The 19,860-nt window shown below is 44.7% G+C and overlaps 2 protein-coding genes and 1 long non-coding RNA gene across 6 annotated transcripts in view; 1 reads left to right on the top strand and 2 right to left on the bottom strand.

The window, feature by feature from the left end:
- Window positions 1-1,346, bottom strand: part of LOC100702194 (interferon-induced protein with tetratricopeptide repeats 5) — a 34,287-nt gene extending 32,941 nt beyond the window's left edge. The window contains exon 1 of the mRNA XM_003449472.5: window positions 1,177-1,346. Within this exon, the coding sequence (XP_003449520.2) occupies window positions 1,177-1,181 (5 nt within the window). The 5' untranslated portion in view covers window positions 1,182-1,346. The remainder of the gene's footprint in view (window positions 1-1,176) is intronic.
- A 150-nt stretch (window positions 1,347-1,496) lies between these two features.
- On the bottom strand, window positions 1,497-19,540 carry LOC100701926 (interferon-induced protein with tetratricopeptide repeats 5). Of its 4 annotated transcripts, none has more exons than XM_019362404.2 (10): window positions 19,307-19,540; window positions 16,926-17,081; window positions 16,650-16,839; window positions 15,480-15,671; window positions 15,096-15,323; window positions 5,035-5,176; window positions 4,830-4,956; window positions 4,606-4,744; window positions 2,870-2,917; window positions 1,497-1,794 (listed from the first exon to the last, which is right to left on the bottom strand). In XM_019362404.2, the coding sequence occupies exons 1-10, from the start codon at window positions 19,309-19,311 to the stop codon at window positions 1,597-1,599; spliced, it is 1,425 nt and encodes a 474-aa protein (XP_019217949.1). In that variant the 5' UTR covers window positions 19,312-19,540; the 3' UTR covers window positions 1,497-1,596. The 4 variants fall into 4 exon arrangements, with proteins under 4 accessions (XP_019217949.1, XP_013129414.1, XP_019217948.1 ...); XM_013273960.3 differs by having other exon boundaries at window positions 16,926-17,105; window positions 19,307-19,539; XM_019362403.2 differs by lacking the exon at window positions 19,307-19,540 and adding an exon at window positions 18,225-19,288 and having other exon boundaries at window positions 16,926-17,105.
- LOC109203199 (uncharacterized) lies at window positions 10,845-11,845 on the top strand. Its single transcript, XR_002063130.2, has 2 exons — window positions 10,845-11,646; window positions 11,729-11,845. It is a non-coding gene; the product is annotated as an uncharacterized LOC109203199 (long non-coding RNA).
- Window positions 19,541-19,860: the final 320 nt, after the last annotated feature.

The raw sequence follows: 19,860 nt of genomic DNA, 5'->3' as shown, positions 1-19,860 counted from the left end.
GAAAGTACACTGAGAGAGGACTTTTTTTTATTAGTGATCTTAATATTTTTTTTTCATATTAATGTAATATTTTCATCTAATTGAATACAATCTATTTGTGTATGATTGTCAGTCCAAAGAGGGAGAGAGGAAAGAGTCACAGGGTTAAGTTCCATTTCCGTGAGTTTGCACTTGGGTCCTTTTCCTGCCTGCACGCACAAGACACACTGATGGTTTGGAGGAAGTAATTACTGAAGTTACTACAGAAAGATCAATTGGAGAAAAAGACGTGCACGTGTGTTGTATTGAGCTGTAGTTAATGTTATGTCTGTGGCTGAGCAGTACAATGACAGACAGCAAATAAAACTGGTTTCTGAGTTTTCTAAAAACTAAAAAAAAAAGTGCTTTGAGGATTCTGACAGTTGGAATCCCAACATCAAAACGTCCTGATCATTTATGAGCCAAGCAAGCTGCAGCAAGAAGCGGTCGTATCTGGGCATGTCTACCACACCCACACTGATGTTCACATCCCAACCTGAGAACTTCTCTCACTGACACCTCTGCTTGTCATTGAAATGCAATTTTTTCTGCATTTAAATCATTTGTGAATGTTACAGTTCCACACATTTGTGTGCATGCACCCTCTCATATCTATGTATTATTATTTCCTGAGTCTGAGGAGTTTTCTCTCTGTGTTGGATATTGTGAGTATATGTACATAACAAATAAATCCTGAAATAAAGTGTCAATGGAAAATTGTACTTAGTAGTCAGTATAAGCTTTTAATGATATAAGTTTACATGTGATAGAATACTACATAATAACCTTTTGATGACTTAGACTGTTGTTACTTGTTCTGTTCTCTTTTTATCAGTTCCCACAGCGATAGGAAGAGCTGAACAAGCAGTTTCACTCCCCTACCAGGAAAAGGAGCCGCTTCCCACAAACTACACACACACACTCACATATCAACATTCCACTAAACAAATGTATTCACTGTTGTATTACTTTTCTTGTGTATAAATAAAGACAAGTGCAAGAACAGAGCGCTGATCACAGGGCCCCCACTCTCGTGTGAGCGCTCTGTGACCACCCTTGCAAGTAAAATCTGCAGCATGTCTTCTCTTAGACTCTCAGCTGAAGAAGTGTCTTTTAGAATAAATCTCTTGACATAAAGACAAAAACAAAAACACTCACCTCATTTTAATTATTAAGGCTCAGACACGTTGGTACAAAGCGTACTGGATGTGCAGCAGTTTGCAGCAATATGAAAGAAATAATGGTGCATTCAGTATCACTGCTGACAGGACAGTGGCAGGATAATTCATCATAGTGAAGCAAACAGCAACACAACAGACACTTCCTGTCTATGTCTGAGGCTGGGTTGTGCTTTGAAGATCGTTTTTTTCCTACAACACCTGAATGCACCACCACAGTCTGCTTAGGTTTCGTTTCCTCTTCATCACCATACAAACATGAATGTGAGAAAGCTGCTTTCAAAGACACAGAGACATGAGGGAAAAATCAGCATTTAATGAACCAGGAAGCAGCCACGGTGGTCCTGAGCCTGCAGTTCTAACTCAGCATCAGTGTTTTCAGCGATTCATCAGAGGATGCTCACTGCAGCTCCAGGCGCAGCTCGCACACAGCACACAGGTACTCTTCATTGCCCTCGTCACAGTTCAGAGCTTCCTCATAAAACTCAGCAGCCTTCTTCCTGTCGCCCTCAGCTCTGGCCACCAGACCCAGCAGAGCGAGCGCCTCGCCATCACGCCGTGTCTTTGTCAGACGTCTGTCAGCAATCTGCTTCAGTCTCTGCAGGATAAAACATGGAGGAACAAAGAAAGATGGATTTGTGTATTTAAAGTAAGTGACTACTACATTCAGTGTCTCTCTGTGACCTGGACTCTGTGACCTGGACTCTGGGACCTGGACTCTGGGACCTGGATCTGTGATCCGTGGACTCCCCAGCGCGTTGCTTTTACCATGAGGGTGCAGTTTGACATGACAGATTTAAAGTGTGAGGCTTGTTTCATGCTGCATTCATGACGTTTTCTAGGTATTATTTTTCCCTCCATGCTGGGAAACAGCAAAGCTCCACCTTCTTCTCGTTCTTCTGCTTCTTCTTCTCAGCTGCCTGAAAAATATTAGAAGTTTCCACAAAGCCAGTTTTCTTCTGCTGTGGCTGAGTTTCTCCTTCTCTTCCAGGTAACTGGTGGAAGATGTTTGCACTACCCAGCAGCCCTCCAGAAGCTCTCAGCCTCTCATCTTCGTTGGGCTAGCTGGTGAAGCATCAGGGTTTCTCTGTTTCTACATGCGTAGACTCACTCATACAGACACAAGCAAACCCACACAACAGTGTGGAAGACAGGCTGAATCTGAGATGGACATCACCAACAAGAAGATCCACTTTGTGAAGATGCTCATTAGTTGGCACAAATGATGTAAAACGATTCGTTACTGCAAAGGTTCCTGATATCCAGGTGGGATCAAAAAGTTCAGAGACGTCCTGAAGACGGGCTCTTCTCTGGAAGCTCCACTCTGACCCTTAAACTGCTGCACGCTCTATGAATTCAGCACAGACCTCAAACACCAACGTATGTTTTGACCTGAGCTGAACTCCATGTGTCAGCGCTGACATCCGCTAACCCCTAACCCCCAAACAGCTGTCAGCAGGTTTCAGATCTTTACAGCCTTCTTCCCCTCGAGTCAGACTCAGCACAGGCTCCTACAGCACGATGTGTCCGCTGGAGATGTGAACTGTGGTGATGTTTCACACTGCCTTTTCGACCTCAGTCTTCAGTCACACCAGGCTCTCTCACCGGATCTGACCTGGCCTAAACCCTCTGATCCCCCAACACCAGACTCAGGACTCGTGACCTGTGCTCACCTTAGCGCACTGTCTCCACTCATGCTTGCTGGGTGGTAACAGCAGAGCCTGAAGAGAAAATAAGAAGACAACAAGATAAATCAAACCGACTTCCTGAACCATCCAAATGGAAAATAACAGTGACTCTGTACTTTTGTTCACTTTGATCCTGGTTTGATTTCAAACATCTATTAAGTCAGAAGTTCCCAAAGTGTGGTGGGGGGTGGGGGTGGGGAGGTGGATAGCCATTGCGGGGGGGGGGGGGGGGGGGCTGTATGAAAAGAAAAAAAAAAGGACGCTTGGACACTGCTAGCATCAAGGACAGGTTTTTGACGGGGAGATGAAGCATTGCCAAATATGTTTCCAAACCAACTTCCTTCCAAGCCAAGGACTAGAACATGTGATGAAGCATGTCTTCCCTTTGGCTTCACCTGCACCAGTGCCGAGGTAGGGCTCCCCTGCAGAATTGGTTTCCCCTGCGTCGGGAGCAGCGCTGGGCTCTCCAAATCACGGACAAACAGTATCCCAGAGTTGTTTATGTTTTTGAACCCATTTTGCACAGAGAGACATTTTTTGAAAAATGTATTGAACATGCGTGAGCATGTTGAATATTAAAAAAAACAACTACACGTAAAATAATCACACCGTGACGCCTCTGCCTTTCTAAATGCAGGGACAGTAACTGTGTGTGTAAGCGTGTAAATCCTGCAGATACTCAGATTAACAGTAACAGTATTTTGTCTCTGGGGGGGGGGCAACATTTTTCTTGTAAAACAAAGGGGCCCTAGCAAAAAACGGTTGGGAACCACTGTATTAAGTGGACCTCCAACTGCTCATGGGTATTAAAGCACACAGCATAATGAAGTGTGAGGCCATGACCTGAGAGTTTATGACAGCTCCTTTCACCTGTGGTTTGAACATGGTCCCTTTGGACTGACTGTCCACAGCCTGTGAAACGGGCTCATTGGCATCGACCGCTGTTGCACCCCAGCTGACCCTCCCTTCTGACTCCAGTAACGAGCATCATTTCCATGAACCTCATGCTGTCTTCAACAGGAGCGCCCACTCGCTCCTACACAACAGCAATTTGCTTTACGCTGAAAGAGTAAGGCACTTTTACAGTGGCTTTGCTGTTCAGACGCAGATGCATATTTATTACTGCGCTGGGTGATGTATGTGGCCGGGTTCGGTGGAGGCGCATGTTGTCATAAACTTTCATTGTTGTACTTTTACAATAGATCATTTATGAAAATGCATTTCTTATTTTGTTTCAGCTGTGATGTTTTAAAACGCAGGCCGTGAGCTCATCGATCGGTTTTTCTAACTTGTGTATTTCAGTGTAACAAACAGCACAGTTACCTACACTTCATCTGTAACTTTCTTATGGACACATATGAGTAATAATGACATTTTTCAGATGTTGTTCTAAAATATATTTTAACTTTACCATCTGACCTGACGGTGGCGCTGTCACAGCTGCCGGCACACTCAGGACCTTTCTGTGTTAGTCTGCATGTTCTCCTCGTGTCTGCGTGGGCTTCAGCCTCCACCCACAGTCCAAACACATGGTGCCCCCCCACCCCCACCCCAGGCACTTTCAGTATCAATGACTGATTGACGTTCATGATTTGAAATGTAAAATAAATGTGACATTAACAGGCCGATGCTACAGTTCAGTGGAGTGTTCGAACAGTGCTCTGGCCTCCAGTAAGCCAGCTGCACATCACCAAGAGTCTGGGAAACAACACCCAACTCACCTCAGTGTAGTGGGCGATGGCTTCAGCCTCGTTTTTTTTGTTAAAGTAGAAAAAGTCACCGTAGCGCTGATGGACAGTCTGAAAAAGGCTTTTCTCCGACTCTGCTAGCTTCAAGCACTGCTGGAAAATCTCCTCAGCCCTGAGGAACCACAAACGATGATGATGATGAATTTACAGCCAAAAACAAAAGAGCGACTGCACTGCAGCTTTGTACAGACCAGTACCTGCTCAAATCCCTTTGCTCTGCATACATCTGTGCCAGATCAGTCAATGCCAGGACAAAGGACGGCCTTATCTCCACAGCAACTTCAAGGTGATGGATACAACGACGCCTCCAGTACCGCACCGCTCCTGTGGGGCAAGAAATCACGGTTAGATTTGAGCTGTGTTTATTAAACTGGACTGGAGACATGCAGTTTGTTTCTGTACTTTGGTCGCTGTTGGGCCGGCGGCTCTGCTCTGCAATTTTCTTCTTCTTGTAGCACAGAGCCAGCTGGTGGTGGATGAAAGGTGATTGATCGGCCCGCTTCAGTGCTCGCTCCAACATATCAATAGACTCATCCAGTCGATTCTGAAACACATTGAAAGAGGTGAAACTCACAGGATCACTGCAGCATCTGAAGGCAACCACAGCCTTTGAGAATTGGCTCAAAGGACAAAATTCAGTGAATTAAGCAGACACAGAATAACCTCTCAGTCAAAGAAGAATATGGTAAAATGAAACTTTAGAGGGGCGTGGCTTACTGGGCTTAAGCCCGGGTTGTTCTTTCAGAAGCCCGGGGTCTTTTCGAGTGTAATTTTTTTTTCATAGTTAGATGCCTGACTGACAACTGTATAAAACAAAAACTACACACAATATTCGAAGCACATAGCGCACAGTCCTAAATTCCCCCTAATTTTGGTATGATCCGAGCTCAGGCACTGGGCGACTGAGCGCAGCACTTACGCCTGTGAGTGAGGGGGGAGAAGCTGCTGCCTGCAAGTTTGCTGCAGACAGTAGTGATGGGATTTCCGGCTGTTTTTAGAGAACCGGCTCTTCAGGTTGTTTTGTTGCTTTAATTAATTTATTATTAACAATAATATAAAATTATGCACAAAAGGAATTACTAATGTAAAAAAACCCGTGGTTTTATTTATATATGTTTAGATATAAATATATGTGGTGGCCCCTAGAGACAAAACACGTACAAACTCCAAAACACATTTCTAGCTTTAACTGAACTTCCCAAACAGAGCTACCTATGTGTATTGTTTGTGTATTTATACACAAGCACTCATATATTCAAATAATTTTAAAAAAAATGTTCATTTACGTGTTACTACCACACACCAAATCCGGTCGTTGGTACTTGCTGGCTTGTGAAGCCTCTAGGTAACAAAAGCTCAACACTGCCCCCTAGCATCCTGGAGCTCTTCTGTTGTGTTTTGTATGTGTTTAGGAGTTTGTACGTGTTTTGTCTCTAGGGGCCACTGTAAATATACTTTTATTTATTCACTCCACATAAAATGTAATAAATAAATCATATAATACAAAAACCAACTAGTCACAGTTCAACTTTTAACTATTTAAATTTTCAGCTTTCCTTTTAAACAAATTTAAAGTGAAACAACACAAAACACTGCAAACCACAACACAATTAAATATAAATTAAAATATGAAAACTAAAAGAAGATGCACATTCTCTGTCATATATTTGTATGTTGCTCAATATATTTCTATGCAAAACAAGAGGAATTTCACTACACAGCAGTATATTCAGAGTTGAAACCAGATATTTACACACACTTTATTTATTTTACTGTTAAACATGAATTTAGAGTAAACTTGTTTTGTTTTAGATAAATAAATATTGAAATATCTTTTGAATTAGTTAAATGTCAGAATAAAAAGAGGGAGCTGTCTATTTTAATCACTTTAGGAGTACATATACACTAAGTTTATTGTTAATTAAAAAGAAAACTCCAGACGATTCTGAGCTGAAGAAGCTTCTGATAGGTTCGTAGAGTCCATGTGAGTAAATTGGTGGCACACCTGTGGATGCATATAAGGCAAAACACAGAGCCTGTTTCTTTACATGAGAAAATCAAGAGATGTCAACCAAAACACCAGGAAAAGAATCGTGGAGCTCCATAAGTGTGGCTCAGTTTTCAATACAATTTGGTGCCATTTACAATTAAGAAATACAGACAGTTTCTCTCTTTACTCTTAAAGTTAACAAATATGTTTTTTATATTTATCAATCTTAAAAAATAAACATTTAGTCTGATTTGATGTTACAATTAAAAAAGTGTTTTTGTTTTTATCTGAAGAGTACATCAACAGTGTCAAGGTCGAAAGGGTCAGCAGCTTCAAGTTCCTTGGAGTCAACATCACTGAGGACTTCTCCTGGACCCTTCACACAGACACTGCTATCAGGAAAGCTCGCCAGCGGCTTTACTTCCTGAGGAGGCTGAGGAGGTTTGGCATGAACGCCAGCATCATCTCAAATTTCTACAGGTGTGCAATCGAGAGCTTGCTGACGAGCTGCATCACAGTTTGGTACGGAAGCTGCTCTGCCAGCAGCTGTAAATCACTACAGAGGGTGGTGAAGGCAGCAGAGCACATCACTGGCACGAGGCTTCCTGCCATTCAGGACATTTATCACCAGCGATGCCTCCGTAAAGCACACAGCATCATCAAGGACCACAGCCACCCAGCACATCAGCTGTTCTCCTTGTTACCATCTGGCAGACGTTACAGGAGTCTGTCTGCTCGGACTACAAGACTTAAAAACAGTTTTTACCACCAAGCCATACGACACATCAACCACAACACTTAAACACACACAACACAGGACTCAGAAGCTGTCCTACAGCTTCACAAGTACTCTGTTTAATCTGCACTGGTCACTTCACTTTATTGTTATTGATATTTATATTTAAAAAGTGCAATACTGTAATTTTCTGCTGCTCATTCCTGTGCAATATCCCATCTGCCCTCCCGTCATATTTCTTTTCAAGATTTTCTTATTTAATCACTAGTGTACATATATTTATATTTATAGATACATATATATTTAGTCATCTTTTCTCTTTTACCATGTCTCTCTAATATTTTGTTCTTTACTATTTTCTATTTGTTATTTTATTTTATTATATTATATTTTATTATATTTTTTCCTACTGTATCATGCTGCTGAGAGACCGCTGCTCGTCAAACACATTTCATTGCGATGTTGACCCTGTGCTAACTTGCATATGACAAATAAAACTGAAAACTGAAAACTGAAACTGAGTATGTAAATATCTGGTTTCCACTGTATATTTGATGATGTTGGTGTTTGGCTTGATTGTCAGCACAAAGAGGGAGAGAGAGGGAGAGAGAGGAACAGAGAGAGAGATTTTGATTTTTTTGATTTTTAAAAAATACGTTTATTGCTCATGAAATAATCGACATATTACCACACCTGTCACATTGAAGTGTAACACAAAACCAATAAAAAGTTACATCAACACCTGCCCAAAAACTAATTGCCCCTCCACCACACTACAGATTGCCCCCCTGTAACCCCAGACCTGAGAAAAAGTACGTAGGTCTGAGGCTGTCTTATAGAAATTAAATTCTAGCAACAGCCTAGACTTCACCATGCTGACAAACACAGGGACTACCCCAACATTCAGCCCTTCTGTCACCTTTCTCTTCCTGCTCATATACACTGCCATTTTTGCCTGTCCTAATAAAAAATTAAGCAGCTGGCATTTGTTCTTCCAAAGACGAGTAAATTTAAAACCACAAATGAAAATAGTCAGTGTAAAATCTTCCCCACATCTACTAAAGATGGCTTTTAGAAGCACAAACAGAGCCGAGAGGCGAACACATTCAGAAAAACAGTGAAACAGGGTCTCCCTCTGCTCACAGAATGGACATGTGTCTTCCACAGCAGCGTTAATAACAGAAACAAAAGAGTTTACAGCAACAATGCCATGAAGAATCCTCCACTGCAAGTCTGCATGTTTTTTCGTGAGGGGAGGCTTATAAAGGGACCTCCATGCTGGCTTGATGTCAGGTGCCAAGGAGAGATGGGTCCTCCACACCGTGTCATTGCGTCCATTCAGCTTGCCTTGATTGAGAGTTTTTACCAGCAGCCTATACAAAGTTTTTCCAGAGGCCCCTTCCAGGGACACCCCCCCAACATCCACATTATCCAGTAAAGGACCAAAGCAGTTCTGAAAACCAGGAAACAGTCTGATGGAAGGATAAGGATCTAAATGATTCGGAGACAGACTGCCATCACAATAACTTCCCAAAAGCGAACACCCAACTCCACCTAACTTGCGTTTCCAGTGATCCAAAAGCTGACCAACAACTCGAGTAGACCGTATCCCAAGCTGTGCAGCGAGTCCCTCCGGAGCATCTAGCCGAGGTCCAGCCAGCTCCACCACCCTCTTCAGAGAACAGACTCGTGCAGCGTGGAGCCGTCTGGATAAAGTAGTCCTCCCCCCGACAGGGCAATCCTACAAGCTGCCAAACAGTACAGGTTCCTCCAGCAACCAGTACAGAGAATCAGCCTGCTGCCGCCTCTCTTTCCTCAGCAGAGCCCATACAGAAAAAACACTCTTGTAAAAAGGTGGAAGAAGTGAAGAGTTCAGCTTGCTTGCGTCCATCAGAAATAGAGATAAATCCAAACCCATATTACCAAGCTGCTGAAGAATACAGCACGATACACTCCTCCATACTAGATCTGGGGGTCCTGTAAGCAGCCTCTGAATAAACTGAAAGCGAAAAGCAGCTCCTCTACTGGCCAAATGGACCAGACCTTGTCCGCCGTCCTCTCTAGGGAGAAAAAGGACACTCTGAGGAATCCAGTGCAATTTATCCCCAAAAAAGTCCACCAGGATTCTTTGAATGTTAGACAAGAGGGTAACTGGGGGATCAACACAGGTCAACCGGTGCCACAAAGCAGAAGAAACCAGATTATTGATGACAAGAACTCGACCTCTGTACGACATGTGAGGTAAAAGCCACCTCCATTTGGAAAGCCGACCGTTGACCCTATCCACCACATTTTCCCAATTCTTCTGCAAAAAAGTGTCATTGCCTAAAAACACCCCTAAATACTTAAGCCCACCCTTTCTCCAGATCAAACCTCCAGGCAGACTGAGCTGATCCCCCAGCTGACCTGTCACAGTTACAGCCTCACTCTTTTCCCAGTTTATTTTTGCAGAAGAAATACAACCAAAAAGAGAAACTGTGTTCTCTAAAACCTTGATATCTGTCTGTGAGTTGATCAGGACAATTAAATCATCGGCATAAGCAGACAACTTCAGAGGTACATTGCACCCAGGGATATAAACACCACACAAGTCCCGTCTTAATTTGTGAAGCAAAGGTTCAATTGCCAGGGAATACAGCATCCCTGACAAAGAACAGCCCTGCCTCAGCCCCCTTAGAACACTGAAAGGACCACTCAAGACCCATTTATTTTCAGGACACTCGTAATGTCACGGTACAGAACCTGAATCATGGCTACAAAACCTGGGCTGAAGCCAAAAGCAGCTAAAGTGTGCCACAAATATTGGTGTTCAACCCGGTCAAAAGCTTTTTCTTGGTCTAGAGAAATGAGACCAACATCTATGCCCAAAGAGCTAGAGAGGTCCAAAACATCCCTAATCCAAGTGACATTATCACTTATCAGCCTGCCGGGCACGCAATACGTTTGGTCCCCATGAACAACAGAAGCCATCACGTCACGAAGCCTGGTGGCCAGGACTTTGGAGAAAATCTTATAGTCTGTACAGAGCAACGATACTGGTCTCCAGTTCTTCAAACTGCGTAGATCTGACTTCTTTGGCAGCAGAGTGATGACCGCCCGTCTACAGCTCAGAGGCAGCAAGCCTCTCTGCAGACTATCCGTGACAACCTCCAGCAAATCCTCACCCATCACAGACCAAAAGTCTTTGTAGAACTCAACAGGAAGGCCATCCATGCCAGGAGCTCTACCATTCTGAAAACTCATCAGAGCAGCATGAAGTTCATGCAAAGTTGGCCGAACCTCCAGTTTTTGATTGGTTTCAGCCGCCACCTGAGGGAGTCCCTTGAAGAATCTACTGCACAAACTAGGATTTTCTGAAAAATCACTCTTAAAGTTGCCAAAAATGACAACCTCAGTTTTATTTTCATTTAGCTTTAAAAAATTTAATGACAACCATTGTTTGACATCGTCAAGACAGCGTAATAAGAGTTGGGGATGGTCTGACCCTGCTTTTAGAGATAGATGAATCTGTAAATCATCAGCAAAACAATGAAATGAGATGCTGTACCGCGAGAAGATGGAGCCCAATGGCAACAAATAGAGTGCGAACAGGGCAGGACCCAAAATAGAGCCTTGAGGTACACCGTATTTAAGAGGGGCTATTTTGGAGTTGTGGGGGCCCATATTGACATGAAAAGACCTTTCTGACAAATAGGACCGAAACCACTGTAGGGCAGATCCTTTTAGGCCAGCATGAAATTCTAGCCGTGATAACAGGATGTCATGGTCGACCGTGTCAAAAGCTGCTGACAAGTCCAACAATAAAAGGGCAGCAGGGCTGCCAGAGTCCAGAGTTAAAAGAATATCGTTAAAAATCCTTAAAAGTGCCGTCTCAGTGCTATGTAGTGATTTAAAACCAGATTGAAATTTTTCAGAGATCATATTAAAATCAAGGTGGGCCTGCAGCCACCTCAGATGAAGCAAACACCATGTAGGTGAAACCCTCTATTTTGAAACTGAAAGACAGGTTCAGCTCGCCAGCGGTGTCATGGTCCCCGCACCTCGCCGGCTGACAACAGTCAGGCGCTATGTGTGTTGTTTATTCTCTTCTCTCGCACCTGCTCTCTCTTTCTCTCTCGTCCTCTCCCTCTCTCTCTTTTCCCTGCCGAGGCGGAGCTCAGTATGGGCTCCCGCCTCTGGCCCACGCACCTGGGGATGATCAGCACACCTGCCGCTGATTACCAGAATTAGAGTCCTACTTAAGATGGCGAGTCTGCTCTACTCGTCGCTGGATCGTTGAGCCATCAGCGTCAGTCGCCCTGCACTCTGCAAAGTTTTGCTCGTGAGTACGTCTGAACCAGGAGACTAACTGTTTCTCTGTCTGTATATAGATTCCCCCCGGACCCGTTTCCCGGTGCACTGTGATTGAACGTGAGCAAGAGTGGTTGAGGAAAGAAGAGGAGCTGTGTGTGTTTGCGAGAGCTGTATGGAAATCTCCCCTCCCTGGACTCCTGCCCCTTTCACTCCCGGACCCTGGAACCCCGGCCCCTTTTCCCCAGACACCGTTGTATATATTTCACTGTGGAGAACACTGTAAATAAATTCACTTTTGGTTTGAAGGAACTTGTGGTCTGCACCTGAGTCCGCTCCGCTAATCGTGACAAGCGGGGTCTTTGAGGATCATAAAAACCTGCCTTCTGTGACACACAACATGTTTGAGGAGCACAGATTTGCACTCCAAAGAGAGCATCTTTATGGGCGAAACTAGTTGGCCATACCGTGACAGCTCCTTGGCTAAAGTTTCATTTTTAATAAAAGGAGGCGCATTTGAGATGGTAACCTTTTTAGCAGGGCTAACCAACGGGAGAACGGGCGTAAAGGTGTCGTGAATGACGACACCACTTTCCACCAACTCATTAACTTTAGGTACCTTATCAAGGAAGATAACAATCGCACCGTCCATACGAGAGGCAGATTTCACGCTGTCACAGCCCACCACCTCTCCTACAGCCAAAACAGCTTCCTCCACCGAGCAATTCACAGTCGGTATAAGTTTGACAGCATGACGGCGTGTCAGCTTCTCAAACTCTGCTCCACCCTCAACAGCGGGCATTGTGCCAAGCCAAGCCGGTAGCAAAAGCTACCAAACCAGCCGGCAACAAACAAAACACACCAACAACCGTGTGTCGAGAAAATAAACACACCTGACAGTGAAAATAGAAAAGAGGAACTCGAAAACAGAAATCCACTCACTCCGACACTCCTGTCCCCAGCTCCATGCACTCCGCCATTCACTCAGAGAGAGAGAGAGGGAGAGAGAGGGAGAGGAACAGAGAGAGGGAGAGAGGAACAGAGAGAGAGAGAGGAACAGAGAGAGGGAGAGAGGAACAGAGAGGAACAGAGAGAGAGAGAGAGGAACAGAGAGGGAGAGAGGAACAGAGAGGAACAGAGAGAGAGAGAGAGAGGAACAGAGAGGGAGAGAGAGGAACAGAGAGAGAGAGAGGAACAGAGAGGAACAGAGAGAGAGAGAGGAACAGAGAGAGAGAGAGAGGAACAGAGAGGGAGAGAGAGGAACAGAGAGGGAGAGAGAGGAACAGAGAGAGAGAGAGAGGAACAGAGAGAGAGAGAGAGAGAGAGAGAGAGAGAGAGAGGAACAGAGAGAGAGAGAGAGAGGAACAGAGAGGGAGAGAGAGGAACAGAGAGGAACAGAGAGAGAGAGAGAGGAACAGAGAGGGAGAGAGAGGAACAGAGAGGAACAGAGAGAGAGAGAGAGGAACAGAGAGAGAGAGAGAGAGGAACAGAGAGGGAGAGAGAGGAACAGAGAGGGAGAGAGAGAGAGAGAGAGGAACAGAGAGGGAGAGAGGAGCAGAGAGAGAGAGAGAGGAACAGAGAGAGAGAGAGAGGAACACAGAGAGAGAGAGGAACAGAGAGGGAGAGAGAGGAACAGAGAGGGAGAGAGAGAGAGAGAGGAAAGAGAGGGAGAGAGAGAGAGAGAGAGAGAGAGAGGAACAGAGAGGGAGAGAGAGAGAGAGAGAGAGGAACAGAGAGGGAGAGAGAGAGAGATGGAGAATGAGGACAGAACAGAGATGGAACCAGAGCAGGTGAGACACACATGTTAGTCAAATGGTTGTTTGCCAAAACTCATCAGAACATGTATCTAGTACCTAGTGTAACTTTTTAGATACCATTTGTTACTTTTCAAATTCTATATTTATTAAGTTATGCAGGCTTATGAAGGCTAAATAATTATATAAACCTTTCTGAATGTAAATAGTGTACTTTGGTAGAATTAAAAAATAAGTGTAGTGCAGGTCTATGATGATTTTTAGTGCTACTATCATCTCATTTTGATTCTGGTTCTGTTTTGGTTAAGTCCTAAGTAGTCCTGATTTTGAACTGTTGTAGTCCTGTTTTAATTCTGGATCAGTTCTGGGTCTGGTTGAACTGGGCTTTAGTCCCTGTGTCTTGATACAGCCCCGACTTTGTTCTGCCTTGCTGCTTAATTAAAAAACTAGTTTAGGGTGTCCTGCATAGGGATGGGTATCGTTTAGGTTTTATCCGATACCGGTGCCAAACCGGTACTTTTGAAACAGTGCCGGTGCTTAAACGGTGCTCAAACCGGTGCTTAAAGAATGGAAAAAACACAAACTTTGTCCAAAAACCTCTCATGTTTAACTGTTTTCCACTTTTTCTTTGGTCATTTTAGCCTTTTTGGCCAGGGTGAAGGGAGTATCTGCCATCAAACAAGAAGACAGCCGCATGTAACTACGACGGTGTTTGCTAGTTCACCTTACATGCATTAATGTAATAATGTAGTTAGCCTACTCAACGTTAATTACACACGAACAACATGAAGCTACTCACGCAGAGGAGAACGGCTGCTGCTGACATCATCATCCTCATCATTTCTGCTACGCTGGCAGGGCTAGGGGCCAGGACTCTCCTCTTCGGGTTTTTGGGGGATGTTGCTAACTCCGGGTCCAATAACAGGCACCACACCCGCAGTAGATGTGCACGGTGTGAGGTCTCGCAGCAAGCTATCAAACGCGGCGCATTTCTCGGCTTTTAAAAAAACCCTATGCGTCGCCAGGTGTTTCATCAGATTCGAGGTGTTACCTCCTTTGACAGTATCACAGTATCAGCTTAAAGCACTTGTTGCAGGCTGCTGAGTTTGCATCTTTTGCTGTGAAGTACAGCCAGACTTTTGACCGCTTCGCCTTGGGCATTTTTAATCTGTAGCTCTGCTCTAAAAGAATGTACGTACCTGGACCCGCCTACTATCCTCGGAAACGTAAAATGATTGGCTAGAATTGGCTCAGGAAAAAAAAAGCACCGAAATGTGCGCTGCTTTTCGGTCTGGTTACTACCGTTTATGTCAGAACCGGTCCCATCATGGCACCGGACACCGGTACCCATCCCTAGTCCTGCATATGTGATATTTTTTTTTTCCCTATATGAAGTCATTCTTTACGAACAAAACTGAAAACACAGCCTAATAAATATTTCAGTCATTTCTACTCCCCGTCCCACATGCATACTATCCTTTAGGGCTCAGCCCCGAGTGTATAAAATGTCTGGCTCCGCCTCTGCCCTGGAACAGAATGACCTCGACTTTCTTTGTAATTTCTCTGTATGAAACAGTTATGATGATCTGTCTCTGGCTGCTTTTTTATAGCAACACAATACTTTCAACTGAGCCCAAGACCGACCCTGAATGATGGATGTCTTTGACAAATGAGGGTCTACATTCAGACCTACCTGATTACGAAAGTATTTTCCTATATAGCGGTTGACATGAGGATTATCAGGATCAGTTTTCAGTGCTTTATTCAACAGTTCCTCAGCTTCTTGGTATTCCTTATAGGCCCCCAGCTTCACAGCCAGCATGGACTGCAGAACTGCATCATCAGGGTTGATCTCCAGGGCCAAGCGAAGCTGTGTGATGGCCGGGGACTCTTCACCTTTCTTTAAGTTTTCCAAAGCCCACTGCAGATAAGAAACCCATTAATGTACCCTGTTGAAATGTTCTTGTTTTAAAATGACATTACTGAGTCTTTTGAAATGTACACTGACACTGAACTGACGGATTCCTTTTCTGCTATTTACCCTTCATTGAGTCTTCATACTTCCTATAAAACTGACCTGTTCTGTGCGAAAGAGGGCGATGGCGTAGCCGGCGTTCCACTCACTGTCATGAGTCTGTACCTCAAGTGCTTTGCGGAAACAGTCGATGGCTTTGGAAAGAGAAGACCTCGAAAACTTGAGATAGGTCCAGGCTTGTTCTCCGTACACCTCTGGAAGGAGGCTTGTCAAGGAACCAGTGGGATGATTTGACTGTAGATATAGAAGAACGTGTCAGAGATTCAGCAGCATGTGCTCATAATGTTTGGGCTGGCTGGTATACATACAATTCAGTGACCCTTTATCTTATTGTGAAAACTGCTCAAAGAAGTCCTGCCATTAATTAATGCTTCAATCTTAAATATGATCAACCTATCTCTAATAATCAGCTATGTACCACAGGCCTTCAAGCTGGCTGTAGTTAAACCTTTAATTAAAAAGCCATCTCTAGACCCAGCAGTCTTAGCTAATTATAGGCCAATCTCCAACCTTCCTTTCATATCAAACATCCTTGAAAGAGTAGTTGTCAAACAGCTAACAGATCATCTGCAGAGGAATGGCTTATTTGAAGAGTTTCAGTCAGGTTTCAGAGCTCATCACAGCACAGAAACAGCTTTAGTGAAGGTTACAAATGATCTTCTTATGGCCTCTGACAGTGGACTCATCTCTGTGCTTGTCCTGCTAGACCTCAGTGGGAAGGAAAAACTCCCTTTTAACAGGAAGAAACCTCCGGCAGAGCCAGGCTCAGGGAGGGGCGGAGGGTGGGTGGGGTGAGAGAAGGAAGACAGGATAAAGACATGCTGTGGAAGAGAGACAGAGATTAATAACAAGTATGATTCAGTGCAGAGAGGTCTGTTAACACATAGTGAGTGAAGAAGAAACACCCAGTGCATCTTGGGAATCCCCCAGCAGCCTACACCTATTGCAGCATAACTAAGGGAGGATTCAAGGTCACCTGATCCAGCCCTAACTATAAATAAGCCAGTTAAGGTAGTTCAGGCATCTGAGCAGGAAACCCTTTGAAGAACTCCTGGTGCTACATATTCTATCAGGAGGTCCCAGGAAGGATTATGTCTGGAAAGACCTCAGTGTCCCCCCAGATGAGTTAGAGGAGGTTGTCTTAGATTGCAGCCTCTACGACCCAAAAGAAATAAGCAGCAGAAATGGAGGCTGGATGGATGCTGTACATACCAGTATGTCCTCAACTCTCTGGCAGTAGCTCTGTGACTGTGCGTAGTCTCCGGTGTGGTATTTCAGCCAGGCCATGTCTCCATATGTCACAATGAGCCGCCTCTCACTCTCATCACCATAACTCTCCCTGATGGTCTCCTCTGATTGGTTTAGAAGTGACAGCGCTTCCTCTCGTTGGTCCTGAAGATACCTGAGGCCCAACAGGTCATCACAACTGATGTTTAAGTTTTGTCAGATCTTGTCTCATCAGACAGCTCACCGCTGAGGAAACTGTACCTGACATAAGCCAAATAGCTGTAAGATCGAGTCACTGCCCCGCGCTGCCCGAGCTGAAGTTTTATGTGCTCCTGCAGTCGGGTGCTCAGGTTTTCCAGGTTCACATCCTCCTTCTTTAGATCCCAGGTGAAGTGACACTGCAGCTGCTGCAGCCTGCTGAGCAGAGCGCTGCTACCTTCACTTTAAGAGAGTCACAAAGACAAAGCTGCGAGGACCATCAGAGCAGGGGGCTCGCTCTGACGCACCTGTTTCTACCTGAGAGTTTGACTGTCAGCTCTCTGTGACATTTTCACACATGTCATTACAGAGCAGAGACGTGAAGCACAGCTTCACTGTTAAAAACTGTTAATGTGACTAGAGCAGGGCGATATGACCAAAAATATTTATCACGATATACATTTGAAAATTTGCGATAACGATATAACTGACGATATAATTGATACTAGACAAAATACTTTACAACTCCACAACTTTATTAGTTAAAAAAAAAACCCATCAATGTATTTTCACTTATGCAAGCAGCTGTTTTTTATGTGCATTAAAGTTATATAAAAATTTAACAGTACAAAGTCCTCGCTGACAGTTTAACCAAAAGGCATTTCCAGTGAAAACTGGCCAACATATCCTCAGCATAACCATGTATAATATCCACAAACCTTAAAAAAAGCTTATACACACACAATACGGTAATATTATGTTGAAGCACAGTACGTATCACTCCGCGAGGCTCCTGCCTACGGTAGCCGTAATGCTCCGACAATCCATCAAGCGGTGCAGCTTCGTAGCTTAGCAAAGTCGGACTGAAACGTTTGACAGATTTTCGTGTACCACATAAAATCGTTTCGAGGTCAGTAAACACAACCAGAATTCATACATAAGGCACACGGGATTATAAGGGGCACTGTCGATTTTCAGAAAAATCAAAGGATTGATTTTAAGTGTGCCGTATTTTCCAAACAACACGGTAATAACGACGGCGCGCTAGCATGCGCTACCAAAAATAGTGCTTTGTCGTGTATCTGACGGACGAAAGCTAAACCAGTTCCACACCACTGAAGTTGCAGCATTTTTACAAACCAGTTCTGGTTCATCCGTTTCATCTAACGATCCACTTTCACTCTTCTCATTCTGCGTCGCCGCCATGTGCGTATGTAAATAAAGGCACTGCGCATGCGCGTTTTACTCATATTCTATCGCGATATTTCATTTTCCTATCGTTGCCCAAAATTACACCGGTATTACAGTGAACGGTATGATATAGCCCAGCCCTAAATGTGACCATACTATCGGTGCTACTACCTTCTTCTTTCAGGGTCTTCGGAGCACATCATCTTCCCCCATCTTCTATCCCATCATCCTCCTCTGCATGCCCTCCTTCACTACGTCCCCTCTGACTCTGAGCTGTCCCTTTGACGGACTCGTGTCCATCATATCTGAACATCTTCACCATCTCCACCCATCACAGCAGGTCTCACCTCCACCCTGCCTGCAGCCTCTTCCTCTCCTCTCTGCGGGTGGCTGACCTCAGGTCACTGTTCTGCTCCTGGCAGCTTTGATACATTTTACTAGAATAATATGAATACTTCAGGTTTGAGTACTGTGGCTGTCGTCGCTACACATTTACTGAGAAGCAGTTGGTGACTTCCCTGGAGCCACAATTCATGATGAAACAACCATGACACTGACTGACAGAGACAATGATCACAGACATGTTCACAACCGACCTGCTGACGTGTCTGAAACAGAGACGGAGGTTTGTAAATAAAGTTCGTGGACGCAGATTGTGAACATTATTAAAATGAGTCTGAGGCCACAGAATCCAGAGCTCCATCATCAGAGGCCCTGAGCACTCTGGGAACCTCTGAGGCTTCAGCACCGCCCTGATTAAAGGGCGTAGACCCGTTCTTCTGGTTGTGTGTGTGTGGGTGTGTGTGTCTGACAAAGACAGTAAACATTTCTAATATTTCAAAGCTCGTAGTGAGCTGAGCAGTAAAATAGTGAAAATGTCAGGATACAGGCGACTCTGGGCACCCGTACCGTAATATCCGCGAGAAAAGCGCAAAAGCAACGTTGTAGGTGCGGCAGGCCGGACGGTGACTTCGCATGTGAGGGCTCGCTTGACCGCGGTTCACGCATGCTCAGTCATCCAGGTAAGGAAACCAGACTGAAGAAGTCACCTGGATGACGAAACGTTTCGCCCAGGTGAACAGAATCCCCTGCGTGGGCTTTACTCTGACGACGGCTCTCTGCAGAATTCACAGTAACTGATTACACCCTGGATCCAGATCGACTCGGTTAAAGGTTAAAGGGAGGCCCTGAGCTGACTTCATTTTCCAATAAGTGATCGATTATCAGACTGATCGGAAGTCTCAAACACTCACCTCATGTTGCCCTTTTCCTCCTCAGAGGGAGCAAAGTGATGATGAGGATGAGGGATAGCGCGAGCACCGAGTGACCGGTCCGTGCGCTCCGCCACAGAATGGAAACTTAACGTGAGGCCTTCACGGTCCTCTCTGAAAGCATGTACAGCAGAGAGCTCAGACGGGTGAGCCGTTCACCTGTGACGTGAAACACCAAACTTTGACCCTGTCATTTCCACGGGTCACACTCCCAGCGTGTCCTCTCTGACTCCATGCTCAGCCACTCTAACGAAGCTTATTTCAGGTGAACTGCAGCCCCAGGCGTCCTAAATGATGTGATGACGTGTGAAGGTGGCTCACAGGTAAGCTGCACAGCCTTGTTCACATGGACAGGTTTACATAAAGTTACGTGAAGCACAGCTGGAACATCTGGAAAGGAGTCACGTGCTCTGTAATCACAGACCTCTGCCTGCAGGTCCATGAACACAAACACAGTTCCTGTGAAAGCACCTCAAAGCAGCTGCTTCATCCAAAAGTTCAAATGTTATAAAGTCACCTATTGTAGTGGCATGTGA

Source organism: Oreochromis niloticus, linkage group LG8 (genome assembly GCF_001858045.2).
Source record: "Oreochromis niloticus isolate F11D_XX linkage group LG8, O_niloticus_UMD_NMBU, whole genome shotgun sequence".
Classification (NCBI taxonomy): Eukaryota; Metazoa; Chordata; class Actinopteri; order Cichliformes; family Cichlidae; genus Oreochromis; species Oreochromis niloticus.
The sequence above is the reverse complement of the archived record's forward strand: the minus strand, read 5'-3'. Positions and strand labels throughout refer to the sequence as shown.